We start from the raw sequence: 22,543 nt of genomic DNA on the forward strand, positions 1-22,543 counted from the left end.
AAAAAAATGCCGTCACGGTGATATGAAAGTTTCAGAATAGGGTAAATCAAATACTTGCGTACGTTTTATCAATCGTGTACTTTTAGCATATACGTTCAAGATCTCAACTATGCCCAGCACTGAGATACGTCCAAAATATATCTATACGGCCCATTACCCTACATCACACCGACAGCTTTTATGAATAATTATTTAGATGAACCTGCGTCGATTGTGATCAATAAATTTCTGCTCTCCGTATAAAGGTACGTTCGGGGTTTGCTGATTTTACAGTCGTTCATTTATGATTCAGGCAAGATTAAACAAAATGTTTTTCAACTTGATATTACATTTTACGTGCATTCTAATACAATGGTTGATTTCAATATAGAACACTTTTTTCTTCTCGAACTATATTGTCATTCGTCGAAGAACAACTAACCAAACTTAAGTAAGCATTTCTATGCAATGAGTTTGATATATTTTTATTATTTATGCCAAACGCATTCGTGACTTCTGGACACATTATAATGGTCGAAAGTTACCATACCGGTTTGTTCGATCACGAATTTGATTCTTATTATTGATCTTGTCAGCAATCATAATCATGCGTTATTTTTTCTTGTGTTATGTATTACATTTGCTACAGATATATATTTCCAAACTATATCAGGGGACTGTATGGCCGTCAATTGATACACGAATCTCTTTTTCTCTCTCTCTCTGTGTTTTTTTTCAAACTCCACCAGTTTCGGTACGATGAGCATAGCAGCGTTGATGTAATCCCGAGATTCAATAAAGAAACATATTCTTCCTCATACTTTTTTCCGAATCTTGTCATTTCTACTGTAAGTCTGATATTGTCATAATGAATTAACATTATGTAGGCATTATTGTATGTCAAACCGTCTAAAAAAGGTTGTTTTAATTATACCAGAGACATATTATTTGAATTTAGTTCTAGTATCTATGTGTGAATATTGATACAGTCATATCAAAGATATCAAAGATAATTTCATTTTATAGTAAATTACCACTATTTACGGTACTTTTGAAACCGTGGACTAGGAACCGGGATCCGGTACTGCCGAAGTCGGTTCGTTCGATGATTAATCAATATCTATCCGATTATTGAAACTTCAATCCAGTTTCAAGAATTTCTCATGTGCATCGAAAACAAGGCCCTTGAACATCGACTGGATTGGCAATCTTAAGTAACATTTTAAATTTTAATAAGTTACTTCTGATAGCATACTTCAGTGTTATATAAAAGATCTAGCATCTAACTCAACGAAAGTCTACTCAGAACAACTATAAGATCATATTCCAGTCAAGTGGACCAATCTGCATAATAAACTGTTATTTTGTTAATAATTTTCTTGAACATGTTTCGTTTTTGAAAAATTGAAAAAAACAATTTCTAAGATTTTATTGATGCTTTGACAACACTTTGATGATTTTTCTGAATGTAAAAAACTTATACGCTTTTATTTTTATCGTTGGTGTAGAGATATAACTAAGAATTATAACATCACAAACAGAGTTGCAATTTGTCAGTCATGTCAAACGACCTTGACAGACTAACTAAAATCATTGTCGACTGTAATCGGTACGGTGAACTTTGAATGCAAAAAACCGGACAAAAACTTAACCGGTTCTTCCAAAGCAAATGTATTTATCCAGTTTTTGCATTTAAAGTTTCTACCGACTGTCGCTCTGGACGAAGCATGGTTTGCTTGTTTGTTAAGGGCAACTTGATCTATGCTGCGTTCCCACAGCGGTGGTTTGTAAAAACTTTGAATGCAAAAACCGGATGAATACATTTGTTTTGGAAGAACCGGTTAAGTTTTTGTCCGGTTTTTGCATTCAACGTTATTTTGTCCGGTTCTTGCAGAAAAGATGTTTTTAAACGATTCTTGCATTGCAAAATCCATATCCGGTTTTTGCTTTCAATGTTATTATCCGATTTTTGCATTCAAAAATACTTAAAGGGGTTTTCCAAACTAAGTTGCACTCAAGGATGTTTTTTTTTCGTAATATAGAACGCTCACTGGCAACTCTTCACACGATTGAATCAGTGCCATCAAAGAGAGACGGATATCATCGCAACAACAAAAACCCGGTATGGCTCATTTAACATAGAATTGACACCAGTGCGAGAGCAAATTTCTCTCGATGACATTTTTGAGAATCAAAGGTTAGCACGCTGCTGTGGGGATTCTTTCTAAAGCAACAAACGGTCGCTTATTCTCGTTTCGCGATCCGATTCTATACAGGCAGTTGATAATTGCGACAGAATCATTTTACTATTGCCGCTTATTCTAACTATGTGCATATAACCTTTGTATAAGTTGTGTCTATGAAAATGTCTGTGAATGCTCCACACAAGGGTTTTGAAATATTGCAACCTAGTATGAGAATCATCAAGTTGAATCATCGATTCGATTTTCTGCGATAATTCTCGGTTAATTTTTCAAAGGGGCGTATAAGCAAGTGACAGTTTCTCTTTGTTTACTTTCTCTTCTATTAATTACCAAGCGGTTTCCACGTTTATCTCTCAACTCTTTACATGAAATGATACCCGAAACTTTCGACTTTTAAACAGAATAGTGATATCAAAGAAAATCCTTTTAATCAATAATCGAAAGAGGGAGTGATTAAAGAGAAACTGTCACTTGCTTATACGCTTTAATGGAAAATCAACCGAGAATTGTCAACTTGCGAACTCTCTTGGGAAATTCCACACAGCAACGATCGTTATCAGAATTTTTTCTTAAGGCGTGACATACTCGGAGTATGAAGTGGAGCGAAGAAATGTAGCAAAATTCTCTCACGGTTCATGCACTGAGAGACTCGAGTTCTTGTAACATCTTCTACCGGATTGAAAATGTTTTGCTTTCAGCCATTCAAATGAGATACTCGATAGTTCTATGACCAAGTAGAATTATACTCAGTCAAAGACATGCGACTTTTTTGTTTTTCCTATTCCCTGTTGAAGTAAAAACAAATTAATGAGAGTACTAGCATAAACATAAATTGATAAAGTTCATTATTCTTTGCAAAAAGTCATCGGACTTCGGAGTTTATTGGTGTGAATAAATATAATTCAATGTTTATGCTGTTTGATTAATATTTAGTCACATCGTAATCAAGCAGTGACAGGAGAAATTAAGATAATATCAATCGCATCGGCAAATCAATGAGCGTCCTGGTGAGTTGTAATATCAAGAGAATTTAAGTTCTGACAGATCGGCTCTCAGACACTCAATATATGGTGATTTGTTGAGCCTGGCTGGCAGCAGTCCAGTGACACGAGCTTTCCAATTTTCATCGTATAGTGACATATAGCAGCTCTGATCACAAAAATAAAGTTATGATTATAACATCACAAAAATCAAAAATCGTCGGTGATCTAGAGAAAAGTCATCGTTGCCATCACAACTAAACTGATCTCTAAGTGATTATGATTATTGTATGATCATGATCATGTAATGTTCATCGATTTAAACACCTCGCATCCATTTCAAAGCCACATTGACGTCCCCTACCACTCATGATTGAATTCACCAAAGCCAAAAAAATTGATAATTTTTATCAACTTTAACACATAATTTATCATTATAACTATAACTTACAAAAAAGTAACGCTTCGTAACGTGTATAACTTACACAAAAGTAACGCATAAAACGCTTCGTAACGTCTATAACTTACAAAAAAGTAACGCATGTAACACTTCGTAACACCTATAACTTACAAAAGAGCGATGTATATAATACTTCGTAACACCTATAACTTTCGCATCAAGTAACGCATCTTAACTCGTTTACCGCAAGAATCTAACCGGTTTTTAAACTTCATAATTTCCAGTGGTAATTTACCACAAAATAATTCATGTGATTTGTAGCCTTCAATTTAAGAAAGTTTTCGTATGAAACGCTTTCTAGCTTCTTTAACTCAATGTAACGCTTCCCATCTCAAGATAATAGTGAAGCGCTTCGTCAAATGGAACATGTTTCCATATTGGGGACGAATAAGTCGATGCCTTTCACGCAACCCGCCTGGGTTCGATTCCCTTCCTCGAACATAGGGTCAGAAAGTTTTTCTAGCCCGAGGAGACGAATAACCTTAAGGTTAAAACCTCTATAATCGGAACAAAAAAAATCATTTTCTCAGTACCTTCACTCAGGCGTTGACTCAGATAGACTTAAAAAAAATCGTTATGTATAACGCTTCAAAAACTAAACTACCATTTAAGGGCCTTCACCCTCCGCTTCAACTTAGTTTAACTGAATGCAAACCTGTTGTTTATGAAATCATTGCTGAAACTACTTACTACGATTATAAAAAAGCTAACTTCAACGCAATGAATCAGTTTCTGTTCTCATTAAACTGGGAAGCTCTATTTTCTGAGTGTGATGGAAACTCTATTGCTACACTATGGACAAATATTATGTTATACTCTGTTGATCAGTTTGTCCCAAAAAAAAATCATCGTCAACCAGTTTATCCTCCCTGGTCTAATCAAACTCTGAGGCGATACAAAAGCGCCAAACGATCTGCTTTGAAAAAACTCACCAAGCGACCCACTCTTCATTTGAGGTCTCAATACATATTTCTTAACAATCGATATAAACGACTAAACAAAATTTTATATTATACTCACTTAAACCGCGTTCAACAGAACTTAAGAAACAACCCAAAAAGTTTTTGGCATCACGTAAACAAACAGCGTAAGGAAATAGGTATGCCTACTCATATGTCGCTTGGTGAAGTTCAGTCATCCACCATACTTGAATCCTGCTATCTTTTTCGAAGGCACTTCAGTAGCGTTTTTTCCAATGAAGTTCTTATGTCGTTTTCGTTTTTAAATTGCACTACACAGGTGTAGCGAAAGCTGCACTGAAACCGTTCGTTTTTACCAATTGCACTACACCAGTGCTACACTTTTTCTGCACCGATACCACTGGTGTAGCACTCATCAAAAGTTTGGTGTAGCTCTGTGCAATGGAATCGTTTATTGTAGTCAATGGTTACTGTTTATGTTTTCATCATTTTTGTTCGTTTATTCATGTCATGGTGTAGCACTCCACCGGTGTAGTGCAGTTTAAAAACGAAAACGACATTAGTAGCGAAGAAGTATCAGAGGCAATCGTGAACGTTCCTCTCCGTTCTCCTGTTGGAGCTCATCCTCCTATTACCTCGACCATGATAATTACGGCGTGCTCAAAACTAAAAAGCTCTACTAACGCAGGACCCGATGCCATTCCTTCGATAGTCCTAAAAAAATGCTTGGATTCACTCTTAACACCACTGACTATATTGTTCAACGATTCCCTTAATGCGGGGACTTTCCCAGACCCCTGGAAGAAATCATATATTTTTCCGGTTTTTAAGAAAGGTAACAAATCTGATATTACTAACTACCGTGGAATAGCTTCACTATGTGCTGTGTCCAAGTTATTTGAAATAATTATTCTCGATTTTATAACTCACAAATGCAAGGACTACATATCTGAAACTCAACACGGTTTCATGCCTAAGAGGTCAACATCTACAAACCTTGTAGCTTACACATCTTTTATCATCCGATCTCTACAATCGCATCTACAGGTTGATGCTATCTACACAGATTTTTCAGCGGCATTCGATAAAATAAATCATCAAATAACAATTGCTAAACTCGACAGACTGGGCTTTAGTGGCGCTTTACTGGATTGGATGAGTTCATATCTTACTGGTCGCGAGATGTCGGTGAAAATAGGAAAATTCACAACAGTTCCTTTTACTGTTAGTTCAGGAGTACCTCAAGGAAGCCACTTAGGACCGTTTATATTTTTACTCTACCTCAATGATCTCAACTTCTCCGTGAAATGTTTCAAACTATCATTTGCTGATGATTTCAAACTATATCATCCTATAAAGGAACTAGAAGATGCACGTTTTCTGCAAGCTCAGTTTGACACATTTGCCAAATGGTGCCACAATAACAGGATGGTACTAAACGCTTCCAAATGCTCCATTATATCTTTTTCCCGTAAACGCTCAATAATTACATATGACTATCATCTCTTGCAAAATGTCCTCAAACGTGAATCCTCGGTTAAGGACTTAGGTGTTATTCTCGATCACAAATTGGATTTCAAGAATCATGTCGATTATGTAATTTCGAAGGCTTCTAAACTCTTAGGCTTCATATTTCGGATCACTAAGAACTTTACCAATATACACTGCCTGAAGACTCTTTATTGTGCGCTAGTTCGATCAACATTAGAATACGCAGCTATCGTTTGGTCGCCTCATTATCAAATCGACATTGATCGTGTCGAAAGTGTCCAACGCAAATTCGTAAGATTTGCACTCCGCAATCTACCATGGAGGGACCCATTCAACCTTCCTAGTTACAAAGATCGCTGTCGGCTTATTGAACTAGATCCGTTGTCTGTAGGTAGGAACGTATGCAAGGCTGTCTTTATTGCTGATCTAATTCAATCACGTGTTGACAGGCCTGATCTCCTACAATTGATCGATTTTGACATTCATCGTCGAAGTCTTCGTTCTCATCCATTTATACGAATTCCCCATGCTAGAACCAATTACGGATATAATGAACATTTTTCCAGTATGTGCCGTTTATTCAATAGTTGCTCACAGGAATTTGATTTTCATCTCTCTCGTAATGCGATACAACGATTATTCCACGATTCTTTATTTTTGCCACGATTCTTCTTTCCGCTCGATCATCCCTTCGTTCTCTCCACCATCTCCATTGAAAACTAATAAATTCGCTCGTTGTAACTAATCCTGTTGTATCTCCTCTTCTCCGCTCTTAATCGTTCTTCTCTAATCTTTTTGAACACTAATTAGATCTATATGTCGGTTCTAACCTCGTTTGCTAGCCCTCTTTTTTTATCCGTCTTCCACCATCTTTTCGACCACTAATTAGATCTACATGCCGAACCTAACCCCGTTTCGTTCGCCAACTCTCATTCACCACTCCCTCCTTCTACCTCCCATTTTAAAGCATATTTCTTTTCTTCTTCAGTTTTAATGCAAAATCACCAACGTTTACCCGATGGGTTTAGTGTCAGAGTTAGTTAGCCAGGATTAGTTTTAATTGATAGTATTAAGTACATACATGTATCTGTTGGATTGTTGTAATCTGTTGATATAAACGATGAGAAGGTTTTATGCCTGCTGGAGTGAGAGATTATTATTTCAGCTCCATTGGGCTTTTTCCTGCTCCAAATAAATAAATAAATAAATAAATAAAATAAAATAAAATATTATCCGATCAAGTGTTTCATAATCATAATAATTTTGAAAATTATAATAATATTCAAATATAAATACAAGAGACATTTGCATATTAATTTAAAATTTCGTTACATTCGATACAAATATTACAATTTTTGACAGTAGTTTAATTTCCCTTTGTATAAGAAAAGGAATGTTATTTATTGTAGTTTGATTATATTCTTTAGGAAACAGTTTCCTTATGTTGGTGAAACTGCATAAATAAATAAAGGCCAGTAGGTCGCGTAAAACCACGTGGCTTGCTGTGCGTATAACATTTCTATCCATGCTCTCTCGCAAATGTGCAAAATGACTCTCGATGTGGCCAAGAAAGTTTTGATATTTTCGGTGACAAGTTTGACTACATCACATAAAATCCAATAAAGCTACCACTTGTTTGGCAGCCTTTCTGAGCCGATTTTATTTCTCTCTCAGAAAAAATGGCGCCGCCATAGAAATCGACTTACCTTCACAAAAATAACATTCACTTCATTTTTATCGCGACAACACCTATGTTTTTATGCACTAATCGTATTTAACTTTAATTATCTAGACATTGTCAGGATAGATTTTCGATCCATCCTTTTGAAGGCGAGATATTCAATGAACAAGTTGAAAGACGGCGTTTTCAGCTATGCAATTCTTCCTTCAGAAAAAAGACTTTCCCGACCTCTAAGGTCAATGAATCATGCTGAAATTTTCACAGAATAATGTAAACTAATTTTCAAAGAGGTCGTCAGTTGGGTTTTTTGATATTTGAAGCGTAAAAATAGCCCTCAAAATCACCCTAAAACACACTGGCCTCAGCCCTGAACGTATTTTATGTATTTCATTCTCCATTTTATGTATGTCACTCACTTTCCTCCGGTTTCATCCTTCATTTTATGTGGATTTGACTCTGTTCTGCTTCTATATGATCAATAGTTCCAACTTTTCCCCCTTTTTTTATTTCTATTGCTAGTTTCGGGAGGGCCAGGGTCTCTCGCCTCCCCCCTCTGGGAACGTAACTGTTGTGAAGTATATATCAAATGACGTTTAATCAGTTTCGAGTAGTAGCGTTTCCGCTTAGGTTGTCATCCGTTGTTTTAAAATATCAGCATTAAATCTTTTCTCCAGTTTTATTTATTAATTAACAGCTACATCAGTTAAAATTATGACTATTTTCAAAATCATTTAACTAGAAACCGTTCTGAAACTGCCCTAATTGGCGGTACAATTTCGGTACGTATTCATCAAATTGGGCTTGAAAAAAATTACCCGCCACTGGAACGCCAAGCTGATACTTTTCCGAGAATTTCTGGATCGAAAACTTCCCACGACCTTGAGAGCTTCTGTAGGGATAATTTCAGATATAGAACGACAAAAACTTCATTGCAATACATACCGATTGGAAAGACGTGGTTCACTGAAATTTAGTTTGCCACTTTGTTGGTATACCAAAAATACGTATCGGTGGAGTCCGGTTTTCTTTGGTGGTGCCGCTCCTATGTATTCCGAGAGAACATCGCCTCGTTCCAAGTCCGTTCCAGGAATGTTACCCACCAACCAATGATGCCACTCGCGGAATTTCGGTGCATTTCTACTGGGCGCGTCGGGATCCGTCATGCACAACGTATAGTACGTGTTGGGCTCGACTGTCCATTGAACTTCAGGAATATCCTTGACCTGTTTGGGCATTAATATGTTTCCCAAATTCACTTTCTGCTCGTCTGGATAGCTTATATGAAGTAGAGCACTCGGTGGAACCGGAATTACATCCGGAACGATTTTATGACTTTTGAAGTCACGAACGAATTCCAACGTCATTGAATGCACCGGTTGTAGTCTCAAATGTGACTAAACCCTAGACACGGGACTCTTCGTGCAAAGCCAGTCTGACGCAGAGGAAATATTTGGGCCAACGTTAGCTAGTCATAAGGGGTTTCCATGCAACCGACCCGAATGTTACGAACGACGAGAACTAGATTCCCAACGCGAGGTGAACGAAATAAAAACAACTGCTCGTTATAGATTATGTGTTGCTATTTATTGGTGTTCATTCGGTAATTTACATTGCCAAGTTGGTGTCAAAATAAGTGGATGGTGAATTTTAGAAGAATGTGAATCATGTCGTTATGTAGTGAGTGCTGGTGTGTTTACGGAATCAGGTCAGAGTGGGGCAGGGCGCGTGCCTCGTCAGTTCGTATCCGTGAGTGTGGCGTACACCTGTGGAACGTAGTCATCGTACTGAGCCTGATAGAAGTTACCTGCAACCGGTGTGCCGAGATTGTACTTTCTGGCGAGCTCGGCCGCTTGGAATTTTCCACGGTTGGGATTGCTGTAAAGGGAAACATGTGTCAGATTAATGCGGATTCGATATAACGCAAATTCATACGGGTGACATGTGTTTAGAAATAAGTATTTTGTGATATCCTATATTGCAGTTTACTTGTGAAGAAAATATATTTTAATATGTTCTGCATTTCTAAGTGCAGATCGATGTTCCAGTGGATCGAAGTTATTTAGATTTAATACACTTTTTTGTTGAATGCTACTGCAAAATGTGAAGATAAAGTGCACTCGATTTTAAGAGAGACCGTTCATCCAATATTCACAAGGTTACAATCCCATATAACCCTGACGAATTTCATCCGGATTACAGGCTGATAAGTATAAAAAATCATTCTTATGAGCTTGTTCTTGAACATGACTCTGAAAGCCAAATGAAGTACCTTCAACTAACCGCATAATTCTTCAATTGAACAGGTTTGGTTAGTTCATGACTAAATAAACTGATTTTGAGTATACCGGATCTTCGTTTCCGATTCCGGAAGTACCGAAAAAAGTGATCGTGTACTTCAAACCGAAAATCATTACAATTTTTCAGAAACGCTGGACCGTTTTTAACAAACTTAGATTTAGATGGAAGGTATTATGTTCTCATAAGTGAGTACAGAATTTTGTTCGGAACCGACTTCTGGTTCTGTAAATACAGGGCTAAGTGAAAACGAAATTGCAACACGTCAAAAATAAGGAAAAATTCTAAATCTGGTTCAAAATTGTTTCAATTTGTAAGTTGTGTTACTTGCTGGTCAAACGAACCGATTTCAGCTATGTTGGTTTCCAGTTTCCGGTTACGGAAGTCCCGGAAATAGTGGTCAAAAATTCAAAAAAAGGAACTCTCTTTATTTTCTCAGAGACGGCTGAGCGTATTTTCACAAATTTTGATTCAAATGAAAAATATATGGTTTCATAGAGTGCTATTGACTTTTGTTCGGGCGCGAATTACGGTTGCAGAACAACAGGGTGAAGTGTGTTTAAAATTTATACAGTCATGTAGATCGAAAGAGCAAAAGAAAACGAAGAATCACTATTGGAAAGGTTACTCTAGTGTATGCACAAACAAACGTTATTGTTCTTACCCAAGATTCAAATAAACGTTTTTTTAAGAATCCCTTAGTAATATTTATAAAAACATGAGTTATATGTGAAAGGTTTCATTAAACCACTAGTTGGATAAAAACAGTTTTTTTATAGAAATAAAATAATAAAAATGTAACCATCAACTGTTCACGGAATATTGGCTTCATGAATATTTTTTGTAAACATGGGACAAAGCTTGGCTAACAAAAAAATTAAATACTACTCACTCGTTTATTTTGTAGCAGGTAATTCCATTTAGAGAAAAAGGGAAGTTTTTATTCGTTACGCGATAGTATTTCAAATTTTTCTTCAGTTTTCACGAATAAGAACAGTAAATCAGGACTTCCCGGGACTGCAGTATCGGATATTATTGAAACGTTCACTCGGGAAATCAGTGAGTTTAGTGATACATCCGAGTATCTTGAAACCGGAACATACTAGGTCGCCTTCTCCCGTGACACTTGTGGAGTGCGCAGTAGTATATACGGCCTCTAGTAACAACAAGGACGATTTACTTTACTTGGGCTCGTTTGAAAGCTACTGTCGGGCCATTGATCAAGTTCAAAGATCAAATGGCTGTGACTTTTGGTTCCGGAGATATGATGGTATAAGTGACGTAACCTACAAAACGCGTTGTATTTTTACGCGCTCAATTTTCTCAGAGATGGCTGAACCGATTATAACAAACTCGTTTGAAAGCTACTATCGGACCATTGATCAAGTTCGAAGACCAAATGACTGTGACTTTTGGTTCCGGAGATATAATGGTATAAGTGACGTAACCGACAAAACGCGTTGTATTTTTACCGCTCTAATGTATATAAGGGTGCCAATATTTTGGGATTACTTCTAATTCCGTAAAGCGCTATTATTCAGAAGTTTAAGCATCTCGAAAAAAGTCCTCATGCAAAATTTGACCTAAATCGGACATGGGTAAGGGGTGCTGCCCAGCGGTTAATGTTTGAAAATTTTCGATCTTGAAAAAGTACCATAGGGGGGAGTACATGAAATTTCCGAAATCGAAAATTTTTGTTGATGCCAAAAATCTTAAAATTGCATGAAACGTCGAGATTTAGTGTTATCTCAAAAAAAAAAGACTAAGAAGGGTTTTACCTTTCTCTATAGAAAGGTGTTTTTAGATTAGCATCACTCTTCTCATACAAATAGGCAACACAAATGTCAAGCACTGGGTTTAAAAATTGATGTCGACTGTGTGACATAAGCACTGAAGAATGCTTTTGTGAACTACTGGAATCAATCTGAATCAATTGGTGTCAAAATTAGCGTCCGAAATTATTTAATAAAAGTATGAAATATATTTTCATGAGACTGTTATGAAAGAAGAGAAAGGCATTATCACATCACTAGGTGGATTAAGAAGGGTTTTTCTATATATTTATGAATCATTTTTGTGAGTTATGCGATAAAAAGGCGGGTGGATAACGTCAGAGACATAACTGGATAACGTGAATACGAATAAAACTTCTTCTTCCACACTTCCGAATGTCGATAATCGTTCGTACTTGTTGATAGATTGGGTGAATTTTGTAATTTTTAATGCTTTATTCGCATAATTTTAACGGTGCGTCAATACTAAAGCACGACTTATTGAAGACAAACTTATTCTACCACACAATTAAATAAGGTAAAACCAAAAAAAGCACAAAATTATGGGATTGTGTACGAGACACGATCAATTACGATGCATTAAAAATACAATTTTAAAACTTATCCAAAAATAGATTTAAATTCTGAAAAAATGCGAAAAAATGACATTAGTTTCACAAACTTACTATTCAAATTGATTCCAAAAATACAAATTGAAAGAAATATTAATAAAAAAAAATTGGCACACTTCCGCCTCTGTTCGTAAACGAAGATTCCAGTGTACACGACAAGCGCCATCGGTAATTTGTTAGTTATGTTTGGTGCTTGCTATCGTGCAACATTCAATGCATTCAGTTGGATTTTTTCGACACACCATATGTGAAACTTTCCACCATCGACAAAGATTTAGGGATTTCAGCTTTCTCATGTGGTCTACCACTAAATGTGATGTAAAAAATTTGCATTATTACATCGGGAATTTATGAGAAATGGTAACAAATTTTTTAGTTGTAACTAAGAGTTTTCATAAACACACACAAAAAAGTACGGGTGTGTAATGTCAGAGACATAACTGGATGTCGTGAATACGAATATGACACGCTTTATTTATGCTTCCGAATTCGAATTGGTAGTTCATCGATTGTTTGAATTGTGCAACTTTCCCCTCTTTCATTACTAGAAATTTAAACGATGCGCCTAGACTAAATTACAGATTAGTTACATTCAACATTCTGAAACGCAATTAAATATTATGAAATAAGCAGTATAGTTCTTTATAATAAAAAAAATGGTGACGATTTGAGTTAGTTCAGCACGCAGACTAAATTCTAAACCCATATTCCAGAACTAAGCTCTAAAACATGAAGACGATTTTTCGCCATGACTACCAGAATGGGTTTTATAGAGTACAGTAAAGTAAATTTCCGCATAATTCTTTAGGAGTATTATTATGGTTCTAAAAAGAACTGAATAGAAGAAGTCTGGAATAAAGAACTGGATCCTGAGTTCAAGAACTAAATTTAGAACCAATAACAGACTCAGAATCCAGTTTCAATTCTAGAATTGCAATTTCGAAACTCAAATTAGTTCCGGAATACAGTTCCAGAATCCAGTTTCAGCACGCAGGCTCTGAATTCTAAACCTATATTGCGGAACTAAAATCTGAAAATTGAACTTCTCGTTACGACTACCGAAAACCAAATGATGGCAGGTGCTCTCTCCGTCGCTGCTGGTTGATGGTTTAACTCTCGCGATGGCAGTCTGCTCGCCTTGAAGGCCAGCAAGCGAATGAAAGTTGCTACCTGAGCGTTTGAGGTTTTAACCACGCAGAAGGCGCTCTCTCCGTCGCTGCTGGTTGAAGGTTTAACTCCCACGACGTCTGCTTCCATCGAACGCACGAAAAGAAATGATCGATTTTCACCACGGTTCCTCTTTTATACGCATTCAGTTGAAGATATGTGCCTGACTACCTCAAAATCGTCGTCCTTGCGCGAAAAACCCAAGCGAAAGTAAAGAGTTTTCCACATTATTTTGAAATTTTGAGAAAACTTAATTTTTGAGTTGTTTGTGGTTATCTCACACTGTTCAAAATATTATCCTAAATTCCTGATCATATTTTTGATGAAATGGTGAAAGAATTATGTTTCTACCATTAATACAAGTCGAGATATTCTCGATTATGTTCTGCCCATTCTTCCATATGGCTAATTTTGAAAAGGCACCCCATAGTAAAGTAAGTCGTATTCACGACAAAAAATTTACATTTAATTTTATGCACATATTCGAAGCAGGAAATTGAATATTAAGTTACATTTTGATTTTCTGTGTTGAGTTGAGTGTTTCCAAATGGATTGGTAGTTAAATTATATAAATCCACCAACAAATAACTGAGTTTTAAATGTTTAAACCAACGACTCGTTCAAAATTTAGAAAAACTCACTTAAAACTATTTGATACTCGTTCATATGTAACATTTTTAAGAACTTTAATTTTGAGTAAGGCTATCTCATTCTACTAAAAAATTTTAACATAAATTACTAAACATATTTCCGATGCTATGGTACTGGGCAAAGTACAAAAAGAGATATTCACGATAAAGTTCTACTTATTCTTGTGCAGAATAAATTTTGAAAAGGCGCCCCATATTGAAACAAGTCCCGCCAAAATATATTTTTGATAAATTTAGGATTTTTCTATAAGTTGAAAGACTAAAATTTCTTATATCTTCGTTTCTTTTTATTCTTACTACCGTTCCGATAGCATCCATGAGATTCACGAAAAAAAGACATAGGAAAGTAAACATTAGTGTAGCAATTTATCCAACGAATTTTATACCAATTTGCCCCATGGTATGGATAATTCAGCTGCATTCGTGTTTAGCACCCTCAAACTGAAACTTAGAGTTAGTGAAATCCACTAGCAAAATATGGTCCAACAATCAGCAGTTAAAAGATTCAATGATAATGCGGATAATTGATTTTTATAATTTATCAATTTGGCCCAGTTTTTCTTACTCCTCTATTTCACCTTGTAAAAGTTTAACTGTTTTGTCTTTTATTTATCCTTCTTGTCCTACAGTGCTACAAATTTTATCAATAATCAGCTTCAATAACAAAAAAATGATTCAAAAGCATTATTTTTTAAAATATAAAAATTTAATTTAATTTAATTAATTTTTTAACAGTGTATTGTTTGGCCAAGTACTCATTTTAATTAACTTAAATATGGCCGCAGACACTAAAGTAATCGGACCAACCGGGCTTTAGATATATTTTATTGGATATTTTAAATGAATTTTTGTTAAGGCCTTCTTGAAATTAATATAACAATTCTGTATAAAATGTTCAAAACGACGAATGTGACAATGAGAGATTCTCTTTGTTCACTTTCTTTTCGATTATTGCGGAATATTCCTGCTTTTTTCGGTAATTTCTTCAGTGCAGATTCAAAGATGATAACTTTAGTTATTATTATCGATAAATAATTCTAGTGAAGGATTGCTAAGAGTACCGTAATAATCGAAAGAGAAAGTAAACAAAGAGAATCTCTCATTGTCACATTCGTTGTTTTGAACATTTCATACAGAACTGATCTTTTTGGTCAAGAAGAACAATTGCACAAAGTTTGAGCTAAATCAAAATATACAAAAAATGCCTTTCTCATATTACTCATAACATCATAAATATTACTGTGGGATTCGCAAAAACAACTGTTCATTGAATATAAATAGCAAGGTTTGTTCAGACTTAAGGGGTCCATACGATGAAAAAAATCATCATTTTTGCGATTTTTTTCATAATTATCGTTCAACAAAATAAATTCAAATGTTTTGCATGATAAAAAGCATCATTTGAACAACATTTTGTAATTTTTTCGTGGAAAAATATTGAGAAATAAGTCGGTGAAGAGGTATTTTTGAGAACGAATCGAAAAGGAAAACGTTGGGGTCTGGTTTTTTATATTTAGAAAGTGTGTGCAAAATTTAATAAAAATTGGTGCAGTAGTTTTTGAATGACGATGGGCACGGACTTTCAAAACCTGCTTTCGAGAAAAACGCGTTTAAAGTTTTTCGTTTATGAAATCAATGGAAACAATTAACAATTAACAATTAAGTAATAGCTCCAGGGAGCCCGTAGGGTCTAACATTATCAAAAAATCATATTTTTCGTTTATAATTTATTATAAAGAAACAAAGAATGTTTTGTCAAGTTTTGAAGTCAATCGAAGTAGAAATTTTGGGCCTGCGCGCCGAGCTCTTGCTTCTTTGTAGAATGAGATAGCCATAGATAAAGGTTAATAACTTCTAGAGTTTCGTTCCAGTAGGCTTGAAAATTTCACAGAAAATTCTTTTTTTTTTTTTCATATATACGTTTATTTCATAGGCAATATACATAAGTTTTTCTTCGCCGTGGCATCCACAATACATAGTAGTTTAAACCTAATACATTTCGAATATCATATTAGTATGTTGGTACTCATTAGTTAATCTAAACACTGTTTTTATCAAGCGAGTTGCTATTTTAAATTACATTAAATAAAATACATTTATTTTGTACATGATCTTATAACTATTTCAGGATTGTTTGTATCAGTTCACCACTTATATTCAATATCCTATAGTTGGCTATTGGTTGAACTCATGGAAGAGAAAACAGTTTAACATAAAATAAAATTTAAATTGGAACTCCAATGGATTTAATGAAATGATAAAGAAGTTTCATGTATGGAAGGTCACGACAAGCAAGAATGTCGCGAACTGGGACATTGGATAGTCTACCTTGGGTACGCAAGGAATTTATTAGTTGAGATCTGACATCACGAAACTCCACGCATGTCCAAACAACATGGTCAATATCGCGGTAACCTTCGCCGCAAGCACAATGATTAGTCTCGGAAAGTCCAATTCGAAGGAGATGTGCATCTAACGTGTAGTGATTGGACATGAGTCTGGACATCACACGAATGAAATCTCTACTCACATCCAGTCCCCTGAACCATGCCTTTGTCGATATTTTAGGAATAATTGAGTGCATCCACCGACCCAGATCATCTTTATCCCAAGAAGCTTGCCAGCTGGCAAGTGTTCTTTGGCGAGACGCGCTATAGAATTCGTTGAAAGCAATCGGTCTCTCATAAATTTCACCCTCAATAGCACCACGTTTGGCTAAAATATCGGCTCTTTCATTGCCTGGAATGGAGCAATGAGCCGGAACCCAAACTATTGTGATTAGATAATTATTATTCAATATGTCGTTCAGACACTGTTTTATTTTACCCAAGAAAAACGGTTCATTTTTGCCAGCAGCGTTTGAGCGAATGGCTTCAATTGCACTCAGACTATCTGTGAAGAGGAAATAATGGTTTGGAGATAATGTGACGATTACATTCAAGCTATAATGAACTGCTGCTAACTCTGCTATATAAACAGATGCAGGTTCTTGAAGCTTGAATGAGGCCGAAACATTATTGTTGAACATACCAAACCCTGTCGCTTCTTCCATTCGCGATCCGTCCGTGTAAAACATTTTCTCAGAGTTAATATGCCTGAACTTACTTGAAAATATTTTTGGGATTTCCATAGAGCGTAGGTGGTCCGGGATTCCACGCACTTCGCGCTGCATGGATGTGTCGAAAAATAAAGTTGAGTCAGGTACATTTAGGAGGCTGACACGGATAGGAATATATCTTGAAGGGTTGATTTCCTGTGACATATGGTTAAAATATACTGTCATGAATTTTGTTTGAGATCGAAGCTCGACTAGTCGTTCGAAATTATTAATTACCATGGGATTCAGCACATCACATCTTATTAGCAGGCGTGATGAAAGCTCCCAAAATCGATCTTTTAATGGAAGAACTCCCGCCAGAACTTCAAGACTCATTGTATGTGTCGAATGCATGCAGCCTAAAGCAATTCGCAAACAACGGTACTGAATTCGCTCAAGTTTGATAATATGAGAATTTGCAGCGGAACGAAAACAAACGCATCCATATTCCATCACTGAAAGTATCGTTGTCTGATACAATTTTATTAGATCTTGCGGATGAGCACCCCACCAAGACCCTGTTATTGTTCGAAGAAAATTTACTCTTTGTTGGCATTTCGTTATCAGATACCTAATGTGTCCTCCCCACGTGCATTTGGAATCAAACCACACCCCGAGGTATTTGAAAGTCAAAACCTGTTCGATTATTCTTCCCATCATATGAAGCTGAAGTTGCGCGGGATCATGCTTTTTTGAAAAGACGACCAGCTCTGTTTTCTCCGCAGAGAATTCGATACCAAGATGAACAGCCCAAACGGACAATTTATCTAAGGTATCTTGCAATGGTTTTTGCAGATCAATAGCTTTGGATCCAGTAACTGAAACCACGCCATCATCTGCCAATTGTCTTAGTGTACATGGGGTTACTAGACAGCTGTCAATGTCATTCACGTAAAAATTATAGAGGAGCGGACTGAGGCATGAGCCTTGCGGGAGACCCATGTAGCTAATTCTGATTGTTGCCAAATCGCCATGTGAAAAATGCATGCGTTTCTCTGACAAAAGGTTGTGCAAATAATTATTTATAACCGCTGGGAGTCCATGTTGGTGGAGCTTGTCTGAAAGAACATCAATGGAAACTGAATCAAATGCTCCTTTAATGTCTAAAAATACAGATGCCATTTGTTGCTTTTGAGCGAAGGCAATTTGGATGTCAGACGAAAGTAATGCAAGGCAATCATTCGTCCCTTTATTTCTACGGAAGCCAAACTGAGTATCTGACAACAAACCGTTCGTCTCGACCCAAGTGTCGAGACGTCGTAGAATAATTTTTTCGAACAATTTTCTGATGCAGGACAACATCGCAATGGGTCTATATGAGTTGTGATTGGAAGCTGGTTTCCCCGGCTTTTGAATGGCGATAACTTTCACTTGTCTCCAGTCAGGTGGAACAATATTTTGCTCAAGAAACTTGTTGAACAATTCCAACAAACGTCTTTTTGCGAGGTCGGGCAGATTCTTCACCAAGTTGAATTTAATTCTGTCCAATCCAGGAGCGTTATTGTTACAAGACATGAGTGCTATGGAAAATTCCATCATTGAAAAGGGGCTATCAATGGAATCATCATTTGAAGAAGACTCCCTAACAATGCTATGCGTAGGAACGGAATCTGGACAAACTTTCCTCGCAAAATCAAATATCCATCGATTCGAGTACTCCTCACTCTCATTTCCTACGTTACGATTCCTCATTCGTCTGGCCGTATTCCAAAGAGTGCTCATTGAGGTTTCTCTTGACAAACCTTCCACAAAATGTCTCCAATAGCTGCATTTCTTAACCCGAAGTATGTTCTTGTACTTGGTTTCTAAAACCAAGAATTTTTCAAAATTCTGAGGAGTTCCTCCTCCTCGTTTTAAAAACGTCTTGAAAGCATTTTGTTTCGCGTGTTTAGCATCTGAGCACTCTTTGTCCCACCAAGGATTTGGAGGTCTTCTGTTAGACGATGGACCAAGAAATCGTTTGGTTTGGGCTTGTTCTGCGGCCTCCAGAATCGAACAAACGAGGAAGTCATATTCTTCAAGTGGGGGAAGCTCTTCCATTGAAGTTAAGACACTTGAAATATTACTTTGGTATTTAATCCAGTCAATATTTTTTGTCAAATCATATGGAATATTAACTGAATTAGCAATGCCTTTGTTACTGCTAATTGAGATGATGATTGGTAAATGATCGCTACCATGTAAATCAGGAAATACTTTCCAGGTGCAATCTAGTCGAATTGAAGTCGAACAAAGAGATAAATCTAATGCACTTGGACGTGCAGGAGGTCTTGGGATCCGTGTCATGCTACCCATATTTAGTACCGTCATGCTAAAATTGTCGCAAATATTATATATTAGAGATGATCTGCTATCATTGTAAACGGAACCCCACATCATTCCGTGCGAATTGAAATCTCCTAAAATCAAACGTGGAGCAGGAAGGGCTTCGACAATTTCATTAAGCTGTCGTTGTCCAACTTGAGCTCTTGGAGGAATATATACCGAAGCAATGCAAATGTCCTTTCCTTTAATGTTTATTTGACAAGCAACAACTTCTATACTAGAAGTCGAAGGAATGTTTAATCTATAAAAGGAATAACATTTCTTAATTCCTAAAAGCACTCCACCATACGGGGAGCACAGAAAATTCTTAAAATGTTTTACTATAAGAAAATATAAAGAAAATAATAAATGATTTTTCAAAAGTGTTAGACCCTACCCGCCCCTTAATCTACAAATCACGTTTACCCTGTAGTTCCGGAACCGGAAGTAGTATTCACAACAAATTTAGGAATTCCGTATGAAACTGTAAGACGTTTTCTTTGAACTTATAAGTTTGTGAAAATCGATTTGGCCATCTTGAAGAAAAGTGAGAAAGATCCTTTTCGCAGTTTTTAATCACCATTTTCAATTCTTCCTATACCGGATTCAGATGAACGGAATAGCCAAATTTGGTTCGTTTGCCAGCAACACCTACAAATTGGAACAGTTTTGAACGTAGTTAAGCCTATACTTACTATCTCATGATCTATTCCGACTATACCAATTAAACGAAATCTAACAAACGAAACGAACCTGTGTTTCTGTTACTTCTGCATACGTAAGTCAAGCTAAATAGCATGAATCAGCAGCGTAAAACATGTAGTAAGATTATTATTATTATTATTGCTATTGACATCACTACACCACCGTCACGGTATTACTACACTACCGGCTGTGTAAATTACATATTTTTTCAAAAATCTTCAATTCATTGACATTGTTGTATTTTATTTTTCATATAATTTTTTTTACCTCGGCTTTACATTTTTTATTCTTTCGGTCGTATTTATCATAAAGTAGCTGAAATTTTTATCAACCGCAGCACCGTCTTTTGCCAATATCACACACTAGTAGCAGACATCCGTAACCGTTTCGTTTTCTTTACAGCGTGTACGAAATAGAACAAACTACGCATCATTCGTTCTGTGATTTTTTCTTCTTTCGGTATTGTACATATTGCCATTTTATATAGCGATTTGAAAACTTTGACACTCATCGCCCTGTAACTGCGGAACCGGAAGTCGGAAATTTCACAGTAGCTTTAAAGATAATATGAACTTGAATTCAAATCAAGATATATGAAAATCGGTTCAAGTATCGCGGAGAAATCGAAGTGAGGTTTTTATTTTTGAAGTTTTTCTTCACCACTTTCGGTGCTTCCGGAATAAGAAAAGGGGAGACCAGTAGTGCCGAATTAAGTTTTTATGCCCACAAACTACAAGTTCTGCAAACTAGAAGAATGTATCAGACAGTTTTATGGGATTTGTACCTGTTTTTGACCATCGCTTGTGAACAAATTCTTATGAAATTGGCAATTTTCCATTAATCACACTTTAGTTCCGGAACCGGAAGTCGGATCCTGATAATATGTTCCACATTTTTTAAAGAAACTATGAGACCTTTCATTTGAATATTAGTTTGTGAAAATCGGGTAAGCCGTTTCAGAGAAAATTGAGTGCACTATTTTTTCTTATTTCAACATATTACCATGTAACACCGGAGCCGAAAGTCGGATCCAAATGAAATAGCAATCTATGGGATCATAAGACCTTTCATTTGAATCTGAATTTGTGAAAATCGGCTCACCCGTCTCTGAGAAAAGTGAGTGCATATTTTTGTTACATATATACACACATACACACACAAGGACGAACACACACAGACATTTGCTCAGTTCGTCGAGCTGAGTCGAATAGTATATGACATTCGGCCCTCCGAGGCTCGGTCGAAAAGTCGTTTTTTTACGGTGATTGCAAAACCTTTCTATATGAGAAAGGCAAAAAGAAATTGATTTGACTAACGTTTCATATCCGAAAATCATAAAGTGTTGCCAAACGTATCAAATTTCTATTTTAAACTGATGCTTACGCGACTTATGCGACCGAACCATTCTAATTTTACACACCTATAACATTCTAAGTTGACCATAAAATATGAGATAAAAAAGACTCACCGATTGCTTTGTTTGGGTTCATCGAACTGTACTTTTCCACCGGGTTGTTTATATACGAGAAACACGTAACGATGCAATCCGGATCCTTCCGGTGGGGCAGAGCTGATGTATTCGGCAATGGTATCCCCGGAAGCTACATCCGAACCGGGAATGTTAGCGACAAGCCAGTGTTTCCATTCACGCAATTTCGGGTTGACCCGCGATGGTGCATCCGGGTCAGTCATGATCAGTGTATACAACGCATTCGGTTCGGCTTCCCAGCTGACGGACGGTTGATGTTTGACCTGTGTCGGAGTTAGCTCATTACCGAGGTTGATCTTGAGGCCAGAGGGGTACGACACTTGTAGCAGGGCCTGTGGACTCTCGGCGATAACATCCGGAACTATTCCGTTTTCTTCGAAGGCCATCGACGGGTCTTCGGATACGGCCAGGCATACGAGGCCGATCACGTTTAACAAAAAGAGGAGCAGTTTCTTCATGGTGCTGTCAGGTGTACAACACGTCTGGAACTGATGAGATTTGTGATGAGGGAGAAATGATCGGACATAGGGAACCGGTTTCTTGTTTATATACTCATTCTATAGTTGCACAGCTGGCACAGATATTTTTTAGCGTTTCAATAAACGTTGCAATCAGAATGAATTTATAAAAACCAATGATCTGGTAAAGGTTTTCCTTCATCAAGTTTATTTTGAATTCCAAAGAAAGAAGAAGATCAAAGTTGTGAAATTGGACACA

The 22,543-nt window shown here is 36.6% G+C and overlaps 2 protein-coding genes across 2 annotated transcripts; both read right to left on the reverse strand.

Annotated features, from left to right (window-relative positions):
• Positions 1-8,428: 8,428 nt before the first annotated feature.
• LOC131440226 (protein D2-like) lies at positions 8,429-9,134 on the reverse strand. Its single transcript, XM_058611317.1, has 2 exons — positions 8,658-9,134; positions 8,429-8,604 (listed from the first exon to the last, which is right to left on the reverse strand). The coding sequence occupies exons 1-2, from the start codon at positions 9,077-9,079 to the stop codon at positions 8,451-8,453; spliced, it is 576 nt and encodes a 191-aa protein (XP_058467300.1). The 5' UTR covers positions 9,080-9,134; the 3' UTR covers positions 8,429-8,450.
• Positions 9,135-9,277: 143 nt separating this feature from the next.
• On the reverse strand, positions 9,278-22,333 carry LOC131440225 (protein D3-like). Its single transcript, XM_058611315.1, has 2 exons — positions 21,806-22,333; positions 9,278-9,590 (listed from the first exon to the last, which is right to left on the reverse strand). The coding sequence occupies exons 1-2, from the start codon at positions 22,282-22,284 to the stop codon at positions 9,449-9,451; spliced, it is 621 nt and encodes a 206-aa protein (XP_058467298.1). The 5' UTR covers positions 22,285-22,333; the 3' UTR covers positions 9,278-9,448.
• Between the last annotated feature and the right edge of the window lie 210 nt (positions 22,334-22,543).

The sequence above is a fragment of the Malaya genurostris genome, chromosome 1 (assembly GCF_030247185.1).
Source record: "Malaya genurostris strain Urasoe2022 chromosome 1, Malgen_1.1, whole genome shotgun sequence".
NCBI lineage: Eukaryota > Metazoa > Arthropoda > Insecta > Diptera > Culicidae > Malaya > Malaya genurostris.